Source organism: Eleutherodactylus coqui, chromosome 6 (assembly GCF_035609145.1).
Source record: "Eleutherodactylus coqui strain aEleCoq1 chromosome 6, aEleCoq1.hap1, whole genome shotgun sequence".
NCBI classification, from domain to species: Eukaryota; Metazoa; Chordata; class Amphibia; order Anura; family Eleutherodactylidae; genus Eleutherodactylus; species Eleutherodactylus coqui.
This window is the reverse complement of record NC_089842.1, coordinates 152,345,364-152,369,516: the sequence shown is the minus strand read 5'-3', so window position 1 is coordinate 152,369,516 and position 24,153 is coordinate 152,345,364. Positions and strand designations below refer to the sequence as shown.

The 24,153-nt window shown below is 42.0% G+C and overlaps 1 protein-coding gene across 1 annotated transcript in view; it reads left to right on the top strand.

The window, feature by feature from the left end:
- The first annotated feature begins 263 nt into the window (after positions 1-263).
- Positions 264-24,153, top strand: part of GCH1 (GTP cyclohydrolase 1) — a 40,814-nt gene continuing 16,924 nt past the window's right edge. The window contains exons 1-2 of the mRNA XM_066608000.1: positions 264-1,320; positions 22,002-22,111. Of these exons, the coding sequence (XP_066464097.1) occupies positions 987-1,320; positions 22,002-22,111 (444 nt within the window). The 5' untranslated portion in view covers positions 264-986. The remainder of the gene's footprint in view (positions 1,321-22,001; positions 22,112-24,153) is intronic.

The following is a 24,153-nucleotide window of genomic DNA, read 5'->3' as shown; positions in this document are numbered from 1 at the left end:
TAACATTGCTGCCTGAACTCTGCTAGCGGTTTCAATCATGCGATATTAAAAGGGACAGCCGAGCTCGTCTGAACACGTTCTATAATATAAATGTAATTCCTTCCTGTGCTCAGGGCAGTATCTATCTCTGTCTCTTCCCATTGCTGCTGCTCCCTCCTCATTCTCCTCCCTGATCCTCTTACTAGCTGTCAGTGACGCACACAATGCGATGGCCAATAAGGAGAGTGTGAAAGAAAGGGCTGTCTGGTAAGCTACATAAAGCAGCTGTAACCTGCTGAGATCCGAGAAGAGAGCAAAGCTCAGTGACTTGTACGATAGTGCCCTGAGCCGGATCCGAGTACATGTGCCCTGAATATCTTAGCTTGCCAGTCCGCTTGGCCAACCACGTGTGCACAAAAAGGCTTGCAATCTATCCGACGTTTATCCAGCAGCACAAAGCTGATGATCTATCCTGCATTTCCAAATCAAGTCTCGGATGTGAATTGATTGCTAGAGACCAGACAACAAGGTGCCTTCAAGTTGATGCTGACCTAGAAGCTGCAGAACATCTTGCCTGAGAGCATACCCCCTACTGCCAAAGGACTTCATGTTATATTGATTCACTACCCATTCAAGCTTCTCCAGAGGACATCTCTGGTGCAGACCTCAACCCATGCTCAATATGCCAGTTCAGGGTAAGCTTTTATGACTGTAGTATATTGTGCAGCATTCGTCTTAGAACTTATACTGTAGCAAGTTCTTTGTAAAAAGAACTTCAACTTCCTGATCTTTGAGGACTTTAATGAGATATCTGGTTTGCATTGAGCAGGTGACTATCTCCGGTTGCTTCCCTCTCGCTGTTCCCATCACATGCTTAAGTTAATATCAGTAGTGCCTATCTGGTGATGAACTTTCAGAACTTCTCTGAAGTTGGCACCTGCAAGAAGGTATCTTCTTATTAGAGTGGTGTCTATTAGAGGAACATAGATCATTCTTCCACCATTGACATGGATCCAGTCAAGTCAAGACCTTTGCATGAAAAGAAACCTGTTAATTGCAATGGATTTCTACAAGAAGATAAGAAAGAATCTTCTACATCATTGAGTCGTGTAGATCGGGGTAGGTCTGAGGTGAGCACCCCACCCCTGGAGAGCTGGAGAGAAGAAAGGACTCGCAGTGAGGAAGACAATGAATTGAACCTTCCCTCCTTGGCAGCGGCTTATACTACTATCCTAAGGGCACTTGGAGAAGACCCTGGAAGGCAGGGGTTACTGAAAACCCCATGGAGGGCAGCGACCGCCATGCAGTTCTTCACCAAAGGCTACCAAGAGACAATATCAGGTAAGTGCTTCATTACAAGGAAGACTTAGACAAAACTGTGGCTCATCTGGTGTTGGATAACTACAAGTCCCAGCATGCCTTGCTAGAAACCTTCCCATAGTATCTTGACACCTGAGCAACTTTAATATAATAATTATAGTTTTTGATAATATATTAATTGGGATGGGGGGGGATTTTTCTGGTCTGGTTGTCAGTCATTTTACTAAAAGATCCCCCAGTCAACCTCTCCCCAGTTTGACAGGACTGATAAGAGAGAACAATATATGTAATTTATCTACAGCACACTGCAAATACAGATGAGACAATTTTTTTCTGTCCCTTTAATATTTTCTGATCTTAATAGGGTCTTATGGCAATCATGAGTACCAACCAATAGTAAGCTTATGTACAAAGCTGATGAAATGTAGCGAAAAAAAAAGCAACAGCAATACGTAGCTGAAACTCACTACTGACGGCCGTATCCTATTGGTTGGAAAGAGGGGAGTGAAATGTCAGGCCTCTACTTGTCAGCCAATTACTTCACAGGGTTAAAAGCCATTGAAAAACAATAAATGCCACTTGGTATTTACATAAAATGTACAAAAATCTTACGCTATTTATTTTCCTGCACATTAACTCATTCGTATTGATTGATATTAACAAAGTCATCAAATCAAAAAGATTTTTGAAATGCAAGTTGTAATTACATAAAAACTACAGTGGACATTTGTAAGATGTAGTTTTAGAACATTTTCCTTTCATATTGCAATCCTTGAGGTCTCTCACCATGTGGATCAGCTGCGTGATATGGATTTATAAAAAAGTTGGGTGACACAATATATCGCCATTACAACTTCCAAAGGGGGTGATAGCCAGCTTCTCTAGCTTTCTGAAGAGTAAATCCATTTGTGCATTGGTTTAGCGCCAAGAAATGTATAATATTTAAGTTAATTGATAAAATGTACCCTAAATGCCTGATCATATGGGAAGGGGATGGGTTCGAACCAGATACTAAGGAGGTTTTCCACCACTCATCTATTGCTGCTCTCAAACAACTTTAAAGGGGTCCTGAACTTCAAAAGTGTGAAGCCCTGAACACCGACTTGGAGTAGGGTTCAACCTTCTTCTATACACCCCATCCCCACTTATGCTCTTTAGTCCTTAGTCTCCATAATGGACTGCTGCTGGTGCTTATACCATGGGTAAAATAAAGGTTTGTTAATCCTTCCAAATATGCGCTTTCTTTGATGCTGCCTCTTTCATACAATTTGGTGGACTTTAAAAAAGCACAGATTTAAAGAAATGGTGCCCACTTATGAAAAATGGCAGCTGCATGTTAATGTGTGCAAATTTGCATAAATCAGTGGAGGCAACGTATTTCTTTTTAAAGCTAATTTAGCTAATTATATGAAAAATCTTGCCCATATTCGCCACTTTTCTGGGTCCCAATTCAAATCAGTACCAGGAACAGCCCAGTAACGATGTCACTGTTTAGGTGTTCCGAGTTGCGCCAAAAACAACTGTAGGATTGCGCAACTCAATGGAACTGGAATGGTAAATTGAAGCTAATTGTGCACAGTAGGAAATGTACTATGCAAAATTCACAAAAACACACTACATAGTTTGTTGAAAAAGGATGTCACTAAAAGGAGTCTTGTAATTTGCCAAATGTATTGAAGTGGGCACACTACTTGGTGCAAATTATTGGAGTATATACAATACACATAACACCCATCTTTTGTGAAAGCAAAGAAGGGACACTCATGGTTCTTTGTGTAGATCCACTTTCCCATGTCTATCTATACGCTTGAATAGTTTTGCTTTAAAATGTAGCACAAAAATCAGAATAAAGAGATTTTTAATATCCATATGGTGGAATAATATGCAAATTGGGGTCTAATATACAGTTAGGAACCGTACTGATGCTTTTTAAAGCATTATAGTAAGTTTATTATCACAAATTTATTTGCCAGGTTAATAAGAGGGACATTTAAAGGGGTTGTCTAGGATATTTACTAGTGAATTCAATGGGGTCTGTGCCTACAGTACCAACTCGGGCTGCTGCAATACAGGCAGCATTATCTGCTTCCATAGCGGTCCACACTGCCAGCTGGCCCGGTGAACAGCGAAAGATAGGTCATCAATAGCAAAGAGGGACTTGGGTTAAAAGTAGGGACACTTGTGAGGTATGAGTGCATGACAGCCACGAGATGGCACAAAGAAGAAAAATATGTAACAAGCCTTTCAAGCAGAGTCATATATTTTAGTCCATAAGTACCATTTTGATACATTTAACATAATTTCTGTCCACTTTTGAATTCACTCATCTGGCCTCAATTACAATATGAAAACTGAGAAATACCGTCCTCATTAGTGAGCTGTGGAGTCAATAAGCTACATTTCAAACTCCATCGTAACATCTCATTTATAATAATAAATTCAATGTAGTAAAATGGTGACACCAGGTTTCTTATATATTAATATATAAAAGGTTTTCCGAAGTTGGAGTCAGTACATTCACATTCTGCCTTATCAGTAATCAGAAGCAGACAGACATTAATATCCGACCACAGGCTGACAGTTTTGCCTCCTCAGAGCAGTTCATCGCTGCGTCTTACTGCAGTTGGCAGACTGGCAAGATCAGTTCAGACGCAAAGATATAACAGACGTGCCCCGAAGTGAGGGGGACAAGAGTTCAAGCTTCAGGAAAAGAAATCCGAGAGGTTGACTAGATGTCAAAACTAAAGCGGTTGTCCAGTTCTACAAAAAAAGGGTCCGCTGTTTTACCAGAACCAGCCCTACATCTGTCCGACGGCTGTGTATGATTGAAGCTCATCACTATTTAAGTGAACTGAGTCTCTGAATATTTTTGCAACCAGTTATTAGTATTGTTCCAACTCATCAATTACAAAAAGTGAAACAATTTTGCAAATAGTCTTGTTTACAAATCTCCTGCTGTTTTGGGATTATGACTCTTATGTAGGTCAGTATGTCTCCATCATTATAAACTGGAAACGCATGAGTTGGTCAAATACATTGTGTCTAACCCTGAGGACTCATGTCCACAACCGTGTTTGGAGTCAATGAAGGTCAATGGACTTTCATTGGTCCATGCTCACTTGTGTGTGGACACTGGATCCTGATACACAAGAGAAATAAATCGCAGCATGCGCCTTTTCTCTGTCTACCACGGAGTTTGAGCTCTCTACTCTTGTATGAGCTGCGTATGATACGCTGTCCATGCGCAATACTGTTTCAGAGCAGGGAATTTTAAAAAAAAGTAACTGTGCATGTTTGCGAGCGTGTGATTCGTATGCAGTCTCTGCCAGCAGAGCGTATGGCTGCTGAATGTGTAAAAGGCTGGAGAGGGACCCGTGGTGTTTTACGCATACAGTTGTGGGCATGAGCCCATAGGCTGCTTAGTAGGTATATACGGTATTCGTGTATTTTGACGCCACCGGAAGCTAGGGGTTTGACAGGAGGAACGCCCCTGTCACACCCCTAGCTCCCGATAGGGTCAAGGCACATAGGTCCTTGAAGGAGCAAAAGTGGATTACTGTGGGAAGTGGCGTAGTAGGTAGTAAGTGAGCAGGCGTCCATCTATGTTATCCGCTCTGCTCCCCTGTTGTTGCCGCAGCTCAGCGCCTATCCCCCGGCCCTCCCATCTGTCCTCCTAGTTCTGGTGTCTGGGGCTGGTGGTTAGATGTTTCATGCCGCTGTACTGCAGCGCTCTTACCGCAGGTCACCGGCTGTCCCACAGTCTCCCAGCTGTCGCCCTCATTCTGCTGTGTGCGGCCCCTGGCTCAAACTGGCAGTGGTTCTTACGCTGTGTGCGGGGGAACGAAAAGTCGGAATGTCGAGCGCGCCGCGTCGTGCTGCTGTCGCCGTCTCCCGCTTAGTGGAACATCGTCGCTCTGCCCTCCCTGCAGCCGAGAGCTATGTCATACACAGCTGCGGGATGGGGTCAGCGGCAAAGCACTGTGTGCTCCCTCATGGCCACCCCGCTCTGCGCTTCTACACTAAGCGGGGTGCCGCGTTCAGGGCCGGCGGAGGGGAAGGGGCTTTCATCTACAGCGGGGGCCACAAAGTAACTTCGCTGCAGGGCGCTCTGGATTGCTGCCACCACATTATTTTTGTGGGGTAGCAGGACCTGCAGCCAACACAGCTCCCCAGCCGAGCAGGTACAGGGGGCGTCACCCCCCCCCTGTCAATCTTGACTCCACCAGGAATTGCTGGTGGCGTCAAGATACACTAATACCGGTATACACAAGGTCCCATGCAATCTACGGTATTATGATTACTGTGGGCCTATACTATACAGTAGAACATCTCTAAAAGACAATCTAGACCATGTTTTCTGCAATAAATTTTCAGTTGCATCATATGCTACGTATAGTGGCCAGCTTGTTTGAGAGGACCACCCTTCTAGAAGTCCTCCATAGGGTATGCAGTTTTTTGGAGGAATAGCATTACTTCTATGGTGCATTACTAAATAGTGCTTAAAAAGGTTGCACCAAGATTACAAATTATCCCCTATCCTGTGTGCCCCTTTGCCTGGCACTGCAGAGGCTGCTTCTCTCCCCTGCAGTGACATCAGAATGAATGAAACGCCAACCGAGCCTGTGCAGTCAGTGCCCCATTCATTTCAATGGTACTGACGGGAATACTTGAGTGTTTGCCTTTCAGCCATCTCTGCAGTCCCACTAAAAGTGAATGGAGTGTCAGCTTGCTTGTGCGACCAGCGCTCCATGCAGTCTCCTCCTCACTGAGGGGGGTGCAGTAAGTTTTTGTTTTTCCAATTACAGATTATGGTATTCGCAGTGGTGCGGGATGGCCCATAAAAAAAAAGGAGTAATAGGGCTGCCAGAGCTCAGACCCCCACCAACATGAGGACATGTGCTAGTAAATGGTCATCATGGTAATAATAACCATTTAAACTGGTATTCCTGTTTAAGTTGATATAGCCTATTCATTATATGATGACTAGTTATACAAATTTCTAGAATATATTCATCATCAATTTGTTTTTTGAAGATCTCTTCTTGCTCTAATTTATTAGGAACTGTCAATGTTTATTTCAAGCATATTACTGTACGATTTTTCTGCTCATGTCATGAACAAACACATGCATCACATGTCACAAAACATGGAAATAGGTCAATTTATTATGGGTTTTAGACCAGAGTGTGCCACCCTGACCCCACTTGAGAATGGGCCAGGGATAAAGAAATAGCAGGGTTGACTAGAATGGGTCTTTACTTTGCCTGTTGCACCCATTGACAGACTGTAACCACATGTTGAGACGAATAGATTGGCAGTTACACTTCTTTACAAAGGCACACTACTTGGAGGTTTGCAGCAGCACAGTTTGTAACACTCAACTCCAACTGGTGGTCACTGGTAGAAACAGCAATAGCTTTATTACAAATGCCTTGACTCACAGTACAGTATGGTTTTACTTAGTGCAGAGTCTCTCTGCCAGGTAGTTATCCCCTTAACAAGACTCTGGTCTTCGATCCGGCTTGCTGCACGCTAGTAGGCCTCAGTACATTCCTCTCATCACTGTCGGCTCAGTCCCACATCCCTTCTCAGGGTGGCAAATTGGCTGGTTAGCACAGCTCAAGTTAAACTTACAGGGCTTGTAGATCACTTCTGGGCAGTGGTTTCCAACTTCTTGCAAGATCCATTACAGGTGTGGCTCACCTATTCTACCCCCCTCTAACAGAATTAGGTCTAGCCCCAGCAGCAATCTCCAGAGCCGCTCCTTGGGGCAGTACAGCATTCCTAAAATGCCTACAGTTTCAGAGCCCTTCTAGTAGTTCACTGCACTTCTCTATGCGCTACTCATCCCTAGGAAGGTGTGTCTGCATATAGAGTGCTATTCTATGCCTTTTACTCTAGCTACTGCAACAAAGTGTTGTGAGAATCTCTTTCTATAACATGCCCCTAGTCACAGGGTTTTGTGATGCATTCTTAAGAATGTGACCATAAACCCAGCTAGGATGTTTGTCCAGTTAGGCTACCTGTCCATGGGCGTCTTCACATTGTGTTCCCCGCGGCGATAATCCGTCCACGGGGAACGCAGTGCATGCTTTCCATAGCGTTGCTATGGAAAGCGCAGGCTCCTTGTCCACGAACGGAAAATTATAGCGATATTCCACTAGTGGCTGGCAAATCGCAGCATGCTGCGAATGGCCGCAATTCTCCGCTGTGAGCCTATCTGTCAGATAGGCTCAATGCGGAGGTCCGTCAGCTGGCTCCTGCTCCCTGGCGGCAGAGATCCGCCGCAGGATACCGCAACGCCCGTGGACAGGCAGCCTTAAAGTTAGTGTATCATTATCATCAACACTGTACATTAACATCTTGTGAATATAAGTGCACATATGGGTCATTTCGCACAGTCCTTTTTCCAAAACGTAGCGGTTTTGGCAATTTTGACACTGGTGTGTTGTGTTTGGATTTTTTTTGCATTTTTTTCATTGGCATTTCTACTCACTTTTGCTGTGTTGAGTCCATGGCATTTTCTTTTTACAGGGCCACTCTGGCAAAAACACATTTTTCCATACCTGCCCCCCTCACTTGATTTCGCCTTTCACACTCTGGATGTCTCCTCTGTGTATTCCAATCACTTCCATGCAGTGCAGCCCATTGTCTAATACTTAAATTCTCACCATCAAGAGGTTGCATGATATGGTTTCACTTTTACATCAATCCAATGATGCATCAGCACAGCATTAGCTAGAGGCTGTACCATTTCTGTATGCAGGGGACATTTTAACTATTACCTTCTAAATAAGCTACAGACCATAATTATTCAATCAGGAAAGTGAGCTGTGATCTCCTCTATTGTAACTCTGTGACAGGAGCTGTGTGATCACCATTAGTAACTGTGATAGGAGCTCTGTCCTCTTTTAGCAGTTTCTGTGGTTGTGTCCAATAGCATCACACAAACTGAGAAATTGACTAGAAATTGAACACAAAACCCCAAGTAAATTTGAGCAGAACTGAGATCACATGACCATCTGGGGAGAAAGTTTCAGACAGAAAGGAATAACTAACCAAGGTAACACTAGTTGACATATATACTGGGGAGCTAGCCAAATAGGAATGGAAAAAAAAAAAATCAACAGAGTGGCCCTTTAAATAGCAGAATGCTTTGGCATTTTCCAGTAGGCTCTTCTGTAGAAAAAGAACACACATGCGTGACGAAAAAAACAGAAAAAAAAAAAAAAGACGGCTGTCTAAGGCTGCCTGTCCACGGCCGCAGCCGGGGAGCAGGAGCCAGCTGACGGATCTCTGCGGTGAGCCTATCCGACAGATAGGTTCACCACAGAGAATCACGTCAATTCGCAGAATGCTGTGATTTGCTGCCCGCGAATCGAGAATCGCTATGATTCTCCGCTGGTGGACGGGGAGGGGGCGTTCACTGCGATCCCCGCGGCTGGATTATTGCTGCAGGGAATGCAATGCAAAACAGCCATAAACAGGCAGCCTAAAGGAAGCCTAATAGCAGCAATGTGGAACACCAAGAACCCCCCCCCCCCAAAAAAAAATAAACGGAGAAGTGGGCAGAACTGCACGAGAGGTATAGAAGAGACCGTGAATAGCCATTAATTGTAAGAGGGTTGTTGCCATCCTAATGACCTTGTTGAGTCCGAAGGCTGAAATGTGCAGAGTTCATGAAAAACTGGTAAGAAAAGAAATTAGGATTCAGGTGCAAACCACAAAAAGGAGGAGTAACATGATGAATCAGGCAGGGAAAAGGCTTTATTGGAAATCAGCCTCTAATGCGTTTCGAGGCACTGGGCCTCTTTATCAAACAGCTGATTGAGGCCCAATGTCCACAGGTGGATTTGAATTGCGGAATCCACAGGGAAGATTTGCAGTTAAAGATTTGCTTTCCGGATTCTGCATGCGGAAAACAAATCACAGTATGCTCCATCTTTGTGTGGTTCCCGTATGGACGACTTTGGAGTCTATGGACATTGAAGTCCATAAAAAGCCATCTGATCCGTGGCCCGTCCACAGTTCACACTGCGGATGGGCCAGGGAATCCGCAGGAAAGCAGAAGTTTAAAAAAAAGAAAAAGGTACTGCGCATGTGCTCCGACCGGTACTTCTACACACATCCACAGTACAGAAAAAAGAAGACCCGGACAGGTAAGCTGGGTCTTTAGCCACGGGCAGAGTCGGATTCTGCTGCGAGCTCCTGCGTGCGGAATCCGACCTGCCCGTGAATACGAGGCCTTAATATTGGTACAAAAACATGCAAGTGTTAAAATATATATGAAACCGTGAAAAGAAAAGAAAGATAAAAAAGAGGAAAACAATAAAAAAGGTCATTAAAATCTGCATGAACCTCGAAACACGCAGGATCAACAGAAGCATTATCAACAAATTTGCCTTCATATAAATATAATGGTACATTTTTCAAATTAAATAGTATGTGACTCTTAAAGTATTATAAGGAATCCATTAGAGCACAAAATAAAGGATAAAAATTCTAATTAATTCTGTTATGCAACATCTGTGTGGTGCGGCCAACAAACTCGGATTTAAAGCTGCATTCAATCACGTACATCACAAAATCCACGGAACAATTCATAAAAGACTTAAGGTTAAATTGTTCCCCTATTGAAGGACTCGTGAATGTATGTCTTTTCTGTGTGATACTAGAGCATGTACACTTCATATTGCCACCCTTCTAGAGTCTGTCACCTAATAAGTGTTAAGCTTACCTCCCCTGTCGTTCCCTTGGTATGAGTGCTGGAAAACGCTGATGAATGCATTAAGCGCCACTGCCAAGTAGTCCACCCATTATAAAATTAGTACAGGCGAAGTACTTAGCACGCCGCTCAATACATTTAGTGACACCTTTCGGTGCCAACACAGGAGGACTGACAGGGGGGAGGTAAGTAGAACACTTACATCACTAGACTCCATAGGTCATCTACTTCCAGCCCATAAGCTTAGCTTATAGAGCTAAAAGTAGGAGTAGTCTTCCCTTTAAATGCATGAATAGTGTTTTTTGGCCCCCTTGGGGTGCTGGCTGAAGAGGTGTCACTATTCTTGAAACAGCTTCTTAAGATTTGGGATACCTTTGCAACTCCGTTGCGATTGATCTCAAAGCCGGGTTTACTCACTCCCCTTGTGGGTAATCCTGATCTCCCAACAGATCCACTTTAGGCCACCTGCAGACGGGCGGAATTTCCGTCCTTGGAAGCTGCCATAGGATTGCGTTAGCAAACGCAATCCTAGACAGACGGCTGCGGTTTGGCCGCATGAAATCTCGCGCGGCAAACAAACAGCAGCATGTTCTATGTTCTGCGAGCCCCGCACAGGAATGTCACTCACCGGCCGCCGGCTCCGGTCTGCGCATGCGCCGGCTGCCCGGCAGCCGGCACATGAAAGATCCGGAACTGCAGGGCGCGGGTGAGTACGCGCTGCTCTCAGCAGGCGCCTGGGTCGGGTCCCGCGGCGAGAATTCTCGCTGCCGGATCCGACCCGGCCGTCTGCAGGTGGCCTTACTGGCTAGGCTTGAAACCCCCTTGTCTCATATAAGGGACTTGATGTCTGGAATGGGCGTTCGTTCTCTACAGGAGTTCTTGAAGGAGGAGGGGCCCACTGACCGCAGCATGGTTTCAATACTTGAAAATATGTCATTACATTCATTCCCTTGGTCCTACACAACTACTAATCCCATTATCCCAATTTGAAAAGTTGCGCATATCCTCTACAAGTCCAATGGCTGAAATCTCTTTGGTGTACCGTATCTTGCTGGCAGAGGAGATGCGAGATGATATTTGGTCCATTAAAAAGGGGTTGGTAGAGAGCGTTGAAACGATCATTTACAGACGTGTTCTGGCCTAAATCCTTTTCTTTAACACATACGCCATCAATTTCATAAGCTTAACTATAAGCTTCTGTCCAGTGGTACAGAACGCCTGCACACCTTGCTAATATGTACCCTCAGATCTCAAATACATGTTGGAGATGCTCCTTAGATACGGACACTTTTCTCCACATTTGGTGGTCATGGCCCTTAGTTTCCACCCTTTGCATACTGAATTGTATAAGATACTTTCTTCATGCCAAAGTGTTAGTCTCTTTCTCCCCAGAAATGGTCCTCCCATCTAGGATTCCAGGGCCCGTCTCTACAGCTAAAAAAGTTTTACAGAGAAATTAAAAATCTATGAGTCAGATTATCCCTAAACTATGGAAATCTTCATCTTCCCCTCTGAGATACATGTGGCTGGAAGCCCTGGATAATATAATGTATAGGAAAGAACTTAGTACCAATGACGACAAGTTCTCCAACTTTTATTCTACCTGGGCCTCTTGGATTCTATTTCGCTCCCCTTCTAGCTTAAACACCTGGCTCCTTAGCGGTGCTGTACCTCCATAAATGTGTAACCTTGCTTTTCTGTATAAGATGAGGCAACATTGGATCTCTTTTATCTAGTCACAATTTAGCTGAATGGCATAATGGTGCGTTCACAACCTAACTTATATTATTGTTGGCACAGATGTGCTAATGAATGGGAGCATAATAGCATATCTATAGTCAGCTGATCCCCACCAAGTGTCGGATGTAAATTTTAGGGCTCATGCCCACAAGCGTATGTGTAAGACCGCATATGGCTGCGCATGCACACGTATCACACAGACATGCGCAATGTTATTTATTTTTTATTTTTTTTTATTTCCCAGATCTGTTTCAGAGCAGGGAAGTGTATGAAAATGCTGCCAATACAAATGTATAGGGCTCATGCTGCGTGCGTACGTATATACGGAGAGAAATAGAGCATGCTGCAATTTATTTCTCTTGCGTATCGATACGCATTGTCTACATGCCGTTGTGCATGGAACAATGAAAGTCCATTGGCTTACATTGCTTCCATTCACCGCGTATCACGGGTCCGTGTTACACACACACAATACGCTGTGAAAACACGGCCGTGAACATGATCTTACTTTTCCCCTTCCCATTTGATCTTTGTTTTTCTTCAGAAGAGGTACTAGTTTTGTATAGTTTCCTTTAAAATTCCGCTAGCTATTTATATGCCATTGAACATCCGTCCTTATTTGAACCAAATTTAAGATTGCAAAAGTGTCCTATTCACATTACAGAATTGTTATCATTTCTTATATAGGGTCGAATTTGCTGATATTACAAGTATTTTTTATGCTTATGCAGATTTTTAACCAGGAATATTATTAAATTTTAAAAATATAATTATTAGAATTTTACAATATTTTTATCACTTACATGTTTTTGTACCCCTGTTAAATCATAGTCCAGCTGTTTGATAAAGAGGTCCAGTGCCTCCAAACATGTTATGGGCTGATTTCTAAGGCCTCCCTCACACAGACGTTTTTGTACAGTGTTTAGCGCTGCCTTTTCAGCGCTGCGCTAAACGCTGTACAACGCTCCGATTTATTTCAATGGGGCTGCTCACACAAGCGTCAAAACTCAGCGTCTTTAAAGCTGCACTTTGACAGCGATGCATGTTCTATTTATGGCCTTTTTTTAACAGTGCCTAGCCCATTTAAATGAATGGGCAATCGTTTCAGCTCTGCTGAAAATGTGGCATAACTTGGTACCATGTTTTTGGCAGTGCTAAACACAAGCACTAGCTGCACTACCTAAAAAACAAAAAAAGGAGTACTTACCTCGCTTGCTCCGTGCAGGCTGCCAGGTATTTGTCAAGCTGACAAAGCATCTATTGCTAGGGACGGGGCTTGAAATCCCCGCCTCCCAGTGAGAGATTGCTGATTGGTTCAGAAGCACTGACTCCGCCAATCAGAGATGGCGCTCGATGCACTAATCACAGCCATTCAATGAATGGCTGCGATTGGTGCATGCAGCGCTGGCTGTGATTGGCTGAGCCTGCTGACACTCAGCGGCTCAGCCAATCAGAGCAATCTCTTGCTGGAGGCGGGTCTTCAAACCCTGTCACTAGCAAAAGATCCTCTGTCAGCGATAAAAAGGGTCGGGAGCTCTGGAGAACAGCGACAGGGACCCAGACGGCACCAGTTAGGTTTGTAAACGCAGCCAAAACTTTGTCAAAAATGCATGACAACGCTGCTGAAATCGCAGAAAATACAGCGCTAAAAAATGCCGCGTTTCTGCAAACGCCTGTGTGAGGGAGGCCTAATAATGCCTTTTCACTGACTGATTCATCATGTTACACCATCAACAGTGTAATGCCCTACTAGTGTAACACATCACATACTAGTAGAGCATGTCAACCATAACTAGACACAGTTCAAGGATATACCGATGGGTTGTTGGGTCGGAAACTGATGTGGACAGCGAGTATACCCTTTTACATAGAGCTCCGATAACTGCATTGTACAGGAAATCAGCGCTATACATGTATGTCCATCACATGATCGGGACACAGCTGACCTAAATAAAAGGGTCTTACTGAATGACAGCAAGCATTACCAATGTAAGCAATGAACTTGTAAAAAAATATTCAGATCTAAAGCTTCACCGATCTGCCAACTGGTTCCATCTACACTCATTTTGGGGAATATGTTCCCATGAATGTAAAGTCTTTTTCACTGATTGGATAAAGAAATATCTGCCACCTATCCTTAGACAACCCTGGCTTTATGTTACATTCATGTGATCACTATTTTTTTTTTTTACCTTTAAGAAATCCCTTCCATTTTCTTATTGCTCAAATATTTTAATAAAATGTTACTCCATTCATTGGAAGAGACTTGTTTCTATAGAGATAGATTTCATTTCCCTTCTCCTGGACGCATCGGCAGCAGCAGCCCATCACTCTCACCATTCATGCAGCTGTCACTCGGCTCTTTGAACTGGTCACATAAAGGGCTTTGTGTGCTTTCTTCTGCAGCACCTGGTGTTTATTTGGTGAAATGAGAAATACCGTATACCGCCGCCGTGTCTGCAGCTGCAATATAAATGCATCCTGAAATTAACCTGGCAACTGTAATATTTTCATGTAGATGAGGATTTCTAATTAAAAGGGTGGCACCGCTGCTGGCCTTAGATGAGATGGCACCCTACGCAGAATGTTTTGCACTCTAGTCAAAAGAAAAACAAAACACAAACATATTATATAATATATATATAGCACTAATAGGCAGTGGGCCTGAATTATGCTTGTGCAAAAAGAAGCAAAGTTGCAGCATGTCCACACCAAAACAGCTCACTGAATAAATAATGCACCAGAACCAAGCTCATAACAAATACAGCACCAGAACCAAGGTCACAACACAGATGCATGGACTGACAGCAGCACCTCGGAACTTCAGAGGGGAGGAGACAGAGCCAGGATTAGAATCAATTAGGATTAGAGTCATGTACAGTAGCTCCACAAGATGCGGCCACACTGAGAAATAAGATCATCTGGCCAGCTGGGTGGACCAAAGAGGGGCTCCCACACAGCTAAATGGACAGTGCCCTGTGCAACCGCATATGTAGGACATAACTAAGGCCAGTCATGGGTAGGACTTATAGTTTTATGTGCGGCATAAAACAAAAAAAAATAATTTTGCTTTGTCTTTCCAAATGTCAATTAGAGAGTAGTTTAAACAGGCATATGGTTCGATCTGGATGAAAGTAAGTGATTGTCGCACCACGTGTGACTTTGTAGCAACACAAAATCGCATTATCGCCATGAGAAAATTCAGCGATAACACACAGACCACCAATGCGATCAAAAGTACACTTAGTCCCTTTGTATAAAGGTGGCCTTTTTTGGGACCATGATACTTTTCTGTAACATAGTTTGAATAGGTCTTTTGCCTACAATAGAAGATCTGTGTTCCTTTATAAAGTACTTCAGTGCGGGAAAGAGAAAGTAGCAAAGATGTTATAATGCTCAAGCTGCAATACCATACACAACTTATGAACAAGGGTAGCGCTGTTCCAAATCTTCGATTCCCTTCTTTAACTGCTTAATGACATGGCCCTTTCTTCTCAGTCTCTGGTCTTCCACAGCTTCCACACAGGTGACGCAATATGGACGCAAGAAAATTGCAGCGATATCGCTACATTTTCTCAAGGCGGTAATGCGATTTTGTATCGCTACAAAGTCGCACGTGGTGCTACAAAGTTGTGCGACTTTGCAGCACCACGTGCGAGGATTTTCGGGGGGGAAGCTTGAACTATAAGCCCTACCATGAAAATAAGCCCTAGCTGCATTAAAAAAAAACATTAAAAAACCACATCATCTAAGAAGCGCTGTCAGCTCTGGAGCATCTTCTCCGTGGTCCCTGGCAGTTATCTTCTGGCATTTCTCTCTTGTCAGGGATTTGTAAATCCCTGCTTGCAGGAAGCGCTGCCTCTGATTGGCTGAGCCAGAGCTCGATAAAACAATCCCAGCCGTTCATTGCATAGGCATTTTTTGATGCAGCTAGGGCTTATTTTAGTGCCTTTACAGTATAAAAAAAAAACGCGGTTTCATGCGATGCAACACATAGGAAGGCTCTGTAGGCAAACATGGGCTACAAAAAAAAAAAGTATTGCATTATACTGCGTTTTGCCAGGCAGTGTATCAAGCCACACCACAGGCATGGCTTTATAGGCAATCCACCATGGCAGCCCTGGGGGTTTCAGAAGACCCCGTGCTACCATGGCAACTGAACAGTACCTTGTAATTTCATTGTGGGGGAGGGGGTGGAGGTCAGGACCCTGGAATACCAATCAGGGCATTTAAAGGGTTAATAGCCTGATCCCGACTGTTGCAGGTGAGTGTTAGCTGTCACTCTCATTGCATGGAGGGGGATCCAGATCCAAACATACCCCAAACCCTGGGTTGTAACTGTAGGTCCTTTGGTGTTAAGTGGGTTAAAGAAAATTCAGCTATTGCCCAAAGCAACAGTACCAAGTAAACATGTAAGTGAACCCTTTTGAATTACCTGGCTTTTCTGTATTGATTACTAGTAAAACGATGTTCGATTATTATCTACATCCCAATTATAGACATACACTAAACTTATAACACAAACTGTTATTAGGCTTTTAATGAACACAGTGCGTAAACATCCACAGCGCAAGGAGACAAAGTAAGCGAACCTGTAATTCAATAGCCTGTAGATCCCCTTGAGTCGCGTTCACCTCCAACAAGTGTTTCCTGTAACTGCAAATAAAATGTACAAATTTTGAACCATTCCACCCATCAAACGCATTTCAGTTCATCAATATTTCTGGGATGCTTTTTGTGCACAGCTCTCTTTAGGTCACAACACAGCATCTTAATAGGATAAAAGTCAGGACTATGTCTTGGCCGTTCCTACACACACCTTTTTCAAGCACTAGTTGAATTGCTTGCGCATTTTGGGTCATCATTTAGTTCTAACATCCACCCAATGTCGCATCCTGAGCGGAACAATGCCAGGAGTTCAGGAACATGATGCCGCAACAGAGGTCAGGACCCCAGCGGGGCTGTAGCACTGGATCCCCGTGGGAGAGGAGCAGTTAGTAATGCTCAGTTTATTATTTACAGTCAGTCCTATTGAAGGGATGTTGTCCAGTAACAGGACAACCCTTAAATGGGCATTCCAGTGATTCCAAGTGAAAGTTATAGGCTTCATAAGGTGATACCATAATTTTGCAGTATAATGTTATAACTTGTACAAAGCTGCAGAGATATTATTTTACCTGTGGTCTCCTCTGCCTACTTCTCCATTGGTATCCAATGGTTAGGACCTGTATGCTCCGCTGTTTTACTGGCCTTGTGGGAGATGTGGTTCTTGCATTCTCCAGCAGCCAATTTAAATAATGTGGAAATCTGAAGCTGGCTTGAAAGTTGTGGTGGTGCAGGTCAGTAAGAAAGAGGTACTGGAGTTCAGTGTAAGTATTAAATGGATGTTTGCAATAATGGCAATAAGTAGAAACGGTAGAAAAATGTTGAAACTTTTGCCCGTCTCTGGAATACCCCTTTAAGCTTAGAAGATTGTTAGTAATTGCACAATAAAAAGTTCTGCAAACTATGGGGTATTGAACCACAAATTAATATCAATGTTTCCTGCAAGTGAACTGATAACCAGAGACTGAAGGACACAGGTATATGACTCATTACCCATTTTACAACAGTTGTCTCTTGTAACAAGCCCTACACGATCCTCTCTACTGGTGATCTGTCTGGGCCATCCGGAGCCTGTTTGTTGTATGTGCTTGGCCTCATGTAATCACTGCTCCCAACACCTCCTAAGAGTCTGGTCAGAACAGCCAAGGTGGCGGGCAATTTGTCGCAAAGACCGTCCTGCTTCTCTCATTCCAATTATATGCCCCTTTTTGAAGTCTGTTACCTGGGCAAAATGTCTTTGCGCGCGTCGTAGAGGTGTTGAGTGGTCAACAATCTCTCAACAAGAGGGCCACTACAGTGTAGGCTCTGAGAGCCTTTGTATGGGGCAACGGGGAAACATTTTTATGGCCTCTGGTGGGAAGACCCAGTGTGTAATTGGACCACAACTGGAATTAGTTACATATCTGCATGCAGAGTTTTGCGGTAACCTGACATTTCCATCTGGATGCATTATTTGTCAATGAGTGTATATTATTGTGAGCTCTACTATATATCTACTGTATGAAGGGTTTTCGAGTCATATAAAAAAAAATGCAGTTCTCAGGAAATACTAACTTGGACATTGTGAAGGCAACATAACGGTATCCTTTGTATACTGATAAAAGGCAGCGGTGGAGTGCATGTACACAAGGATTATTATCTACTGAACATTGTACATTCCAGGAATTCACCTCTGTCAACCTTTCAACCTGTTGCCAGTGAGATAATATTCACCACTGACGTGTTTCTTTGTATGACATATCTTTTCAATAGTTTCACAATATTCAGCATCACGGAACACAAGTGTAATGTTGCAAAATTTCTATAGCAGAAAGAAGAGTTCTAAAACAGTGAAAATTATATTAGTGTAGTACTGGCTATGACCACCAGGAGGCTATCATTTACCTTGCAGATATAGTGTAATTTGTACATTACAATATTCCGGATTGAGCATACCTTATTTTGTTGGTTGATATATAAATCCACAGTAACCAATCAGGTGCTTCATTTTATTTTCTAACTTACACTCATAAGAGTACAATGGTAAATTGGGCACCATGTGCGACTTCAATGTTCCTGTTTATTGTACTTCTAGCAAAACCCCTAGAATTGGGTTTAATTGTTAGATGTCAGCCTAAACTCATCACCTCCTTTCATTTAAGCTACAATATGGAGCAAACATGACCAACCAACATTCAAAGTGTCATTAACTTAATGAAAGAAGGAAAATGACGCACATTTGTGTTTCCATGGTACCTGTATGAGGTGCACAGGACACAGGAAATTAAACTGTCCTGTTATCACTGTCTCTTCTGTTCATAGATAGAAGCAAAGCATCATAAGGAAATAGCAAGCTGCTAAAATAGCCATAGAATACCAAAAGTCAATATTTTACTTCATTTTCTTAAAGGGCAACACCAGTCACAGTTGACATTTACAGTGTAATACATTTCCAAGGGGAAGCTGTGATAAGAAAGCAAAAAAAAGAATGTATAACTATAATACTGCCCCCTATGTACAAGAATATAACTACTATAATACTGCCCCTATGTAAAATAATATAACTACTATAATACTGCTCCTATGTACAAGAATATAACTACTATAATACTGCCCTCTATGTACAAGAATATAACTACTTTAATACTGCCTCCTATGTACAAGAATATAACTACTATAATACTACGCATATGTACAAGAATATAACTATTATAATACTGCCCCCTATGTACAAGAATATAAGTACTATAATACTGCCCCCTATGTACAGGAATATAACTACTATAATACTACTCCTATGTACAGGAATATAACTACTATAAGACTGCCCTCTATGTACAAGAATATACCTACTATAATACTGCCCCCTATGTACAAGAATATGACTACTATAATACTGCCCCTATGTGCAAGAATATAACTACTATAATACTGCCCCTATCTGCAAGAATATAACTAATATAATACTGCCCCCTATGTACAAGAATATGACTACTATAATACTGCCCCCTATGTACAAGAATATAACTACTATAATACTACTCCTATGTACAGGAATATAACTACTATAATACTGCCCCCTATGTACAGGAATATAAGTACTATAATACTGCCCCCTATGTACAAGAATATAACTACTATAATACTGCCCCCTATGTACAAGAATATAACTACTTTAATACTGCCTCCTATGTACAAGAATATAACTACTATAATACTACGCATATGTACAAGAATATAACTATTATAATACTGCCCCCTATGTACAAGAATATAAGTACTATAATACTGCCCCCTATGTACAGGAATATAACTACTATAATACTACTCCTATGTACAGGAATATAACTACTATAAGACTGCCCTCTATGTACAAGAATATACCTACTATAATACTGCCCCCTATGTACAAGAATATGACTACTATAATACTGCCCCTATGTGCAAGAATATAACTACTATAATACTGCCCCTATCTGCAAGAATATAACTAATATAATACTGCCCCCTATGTACAAGAATATGACTACTATAATACTGCCCCCTATGTACAAGAATATAACTACTATAATACTACTCCTATGTACAGGAATATAACTACTATAATACTGCCCCCTATGTACAGGAATATAAGTACTATAATACTGCCCCCTATGTACAAGAATATAACTACTATAATACTGCCCCCTATGTACAAGAATATAACTACTATAATACTACTCCTATGTACAGGAATATAACTACTATAATAACGTTCCTATGTACAAGAATATAACTACTATAATACTGCCCTCTATGTACAAGAATATACCTACTATAATACTGCTGCGTATGTATAAGAATATGACTACTATAATACTGCCCCTATGTGCAAGAATATAACTACTATAATACTGCCCCTATCTGCAAGAATATAACTACTATAATACTGCCCCCTATGTACAGGAATATAACTACTATAATACTACTCCTATGTACAAGAATATGACTACTATAATACTGCCCTCTATGTACAAGAATATAACTACTATAATACTGCCCTCTATGTACAAGAATATAATTACTATAATACTGCCCTCCTATTTACAAGAATATAACTACTATAATAATGCCCCCTTTGTACAAGAAGATAACTACTATAACACTGCCCTCTTATTTACAAGAACATAACTACTATAATACTGCCCTCCTATGTACAAGAATATAACTACTATAATACTGCCCCCTATGTACAAGAACATTACTATAATACCGCCCCCTATGTACAAGAATATAACTACTATAATACTACTCCTATGTACAAGAATATAACTACTATAATACTGCTCCTATGTACAAGAATATACCTACTATAATACTGCCCCCTATGTACAAGAATATGACTACTATAATACTGCCCCTATGTACAAGAATAGGACTACTATAATACTGCCCCTATGTGCAAGAATATAACTACTATAATATTGCCTCCTATGTACAAGAATATAACTACTATAATACTGCCCCTATCTGCAAGAATATAACTACTATAATACTGCCCCCTATGTACAAGAATATGACTACTATAATACTGCCCCTATGTGCAAGAATATAACTACTATAATACTGCCCCTATCTGCAAGAATATAACTAATATAATACTGCCCCCTATGTACAAGAATATGACTACTATAATACTGCCCCCTATGTACAAGAATATAACTACTATAATACTACTCCTATGTACAAGAATATAACTACTATAATACTGCTCCTATGTACAAGAATATACCTACTATAATACTGCCCCCTATGTAGAAGAATATACCTACTATAATACTGCCCCCTATGTACAAGAATATGACTACTATAATACTGCCCCTATGTACAAGAATAGGACTACTATAATACTGCCCCTATGTGCAAGAATATAACTACTATAATATTGCCTCCTATGTACAAGAATATAACTACTATAATACTGCCCCTATCTGCAAGAATATAACTACTATAATACTGCCCCCTATGTACAAGAATATAACTACTATAATACTATCCTTATGTACAAGAATATCACTACTATAATACTGTCCCCTATGTACAAGAATATAACTACTCTAATACTGCCCCCTATGTACAAGAATATAACTACTATAATACTGCCCCCTATGTACAAGAAAATAACTACTATAATACTGCCTGCTATGTACAAGAATATAACTACTATAATACTGCCCGCTATGTACAAGAATATAACTACTATAATACTGCCCCCTATGTACAAGAATATAACTACTATAATACTGCCCCCTATGTACAAGAATATAACTACTATAATACTGCCCCCTATGTACAAGAAAATAACTACTATAATACTGCCTGCTATGTACAAGAATATAACTACTATAATACTGCCCCCTATGTACAAGAATATAACTACTATAATACTGCCCCCTATGTACAAGAATATAACTACTATAATACTGCCCTTACAGACTATATAATGCTCTGGTATATTAACTTGATGCAGAATCTTATAGAATGAATACGATCTATTTTCATGTTCACTTATCCACCTTGAGAATAGTTACCTCCGGGGTCAACATTAATACCTTTATTGTAAATCCTTCCTTTCAGTTTGCAGTGTCCAAAAAATATTTCTTTTCTTTCCTAGATGTGTTGAATGATGCCATCTTTGATGAAGACCATGACGAGATGGTGATTGTGAAGGATATCGACATGTTTTCCATGTGTGAACATCATCTGGTTCCTTTCATTGGAAAGGTAATACTGTGGTGTCAGTATTGCTGCAAACATTGCTGATTCATTTCTTAATACATTTTTATAGCAGTCAGAGCTCAAAATCCCCAGCATAGTAATATAGTTAGAGGTTTTCTGGGACTTTAAAAATAGAAAATCCCAGGCTTAAAATTATGTAAATAAAGAAAACAAAATGAATATTCCCCTACTTCAGAAGCTCCCCGCCCAGCACTGGAACGCCCCAGTACCCACCACTCACACCCTGGAAGAAGCAGGCACAAGCCTGCTTTAGACACAACGATTATCGCTCAAAAGATGTCTTTTGAGCGATAATCGTAGTGTGCCTTTACAGTGCAAGATGATCGCTCAAACGTTGAGCAATCACTTTGCGCTCTGAGCGGGGGATGCAGAAGACAAGCAGGGCTGCTTGTCTGCTGCATCCAGCTGTTCTCTGCTCGGAGCGCTCAGCTGACCCTTCCGAGTGGGGTATGCAGAACACAGCTGGACAACTCTGTTCTTCATTCTCCGCCTGTATATAGGGAGCGGGATACAGCTGAAACAATAGTATCAGCTGTATACCACTGTGAATTCGTGATAACTGATCACTGATCTTTCAGCATGCTGAAAGACAACGATCAGCGACTGGTTAACAAAAACTGCACAATGTCAGTGTAGTTACACACAACGACTATCGCTCAAAAGATGGCTTTTGAGCGATTTTGAGCAATAATCGTTGTGTCTAAATGGGCCCTAACAGTCCCATGCTGTTTATTGTGCAAATGACTGCTCAGCCAAACACAGGCTACACAGCGATTCTTCCATGACCGCTGAAACCTGTAATTGATGTAATGCACATGTGGCCACCTGCCGACTTCTTCTGTGTTCCAATCAACGCTGGACAGCGAAACTCTGAAGTAGGTAACTATGCATTTTTTCTTTATTTTACACAATAAGCCTTAGGGCTTATGCGGAATACCGCAGTGGAGTCCATTACAGCGCCCCCCCCAAAGACCCCATAGTCGCCTCCGGATCCGCTGCCTAGCTCCCGCAATGACGCAGCCAGTGGCGGACGGGGCGCGTATTCACACTATACTTCCACTGTGCTACAGTATTATTTGACTACAATGGAAGCCGGCCGCGCGTATTCCCGTGGTAAATAGGCCATGCCATGGGTTATTTCACGCTGCAGAATTCTGCGGTGGAAATGCGGCCGTGGGCATTAGGCCTTAGAATTTCTTTTTTCAAGGGGTTGTCCAGGGTTAGAAAAACAAAACTGTTTTCTTCCAAATACTGCACCACCCTTGTCCAAGGGTTGTGTCTGGTATTGCAACTCAGCTCGCATTAACTTCAGTGGAGCTGAGCTGCAATGCCATACAAAAAACCTAGGAACAGGAGTGTGCCCTTTTTTGGAGAGAGCAGCCATGTTTTTCTCATCCTGGACCAACCCCTTTAAAGTCCTGGAAAACTGCTTAAAATTAAAAAAATTCTGTCCCCACTTACGGCATATATCTTTTACAGTGAATTGAATAATAAAATAGTATTCCCCCTCAAGTGATGGCTATGGTCAGTCTTTAATTTCCATGTCTTTGTATTGTATTCAGGGCTTCTATCTGCAAAAATTGAGCTCTGACTGCTAATAGTTTATATGTTAGAAAGTTGCAAGCTTGGACCCAGAAATAAACTTTTCCCTTAAAGGACTACTGCAGTGAAAATACATTGTTCCACCCTTGCACCCTCAGCTGATTGCCTGTCATTCTGTGGCCATCTCCTTTATATATTGCACTTTCTTCCATGCAGTGCAACCTTCTGTCAGATACTTATCAGGCACCATCTTCATGTTAAGATTTGTGCCCGCTTTCTCTTTCACTATTCTGTACTATCAATCTCTTGATGCATTGACACGTCCTTACATGAGTAGATAGAGCCTGAACCATCGCTGCCTGGTGGGAGGACACCAATTATCACTACTCTGTATATTCACCTAAAGCAGCTATAGACCATAACCATACAGTTTGGGGGCTGAATTTTTTATTTCCTCCATTATAACTGTGTGACAGGAGCCTCTA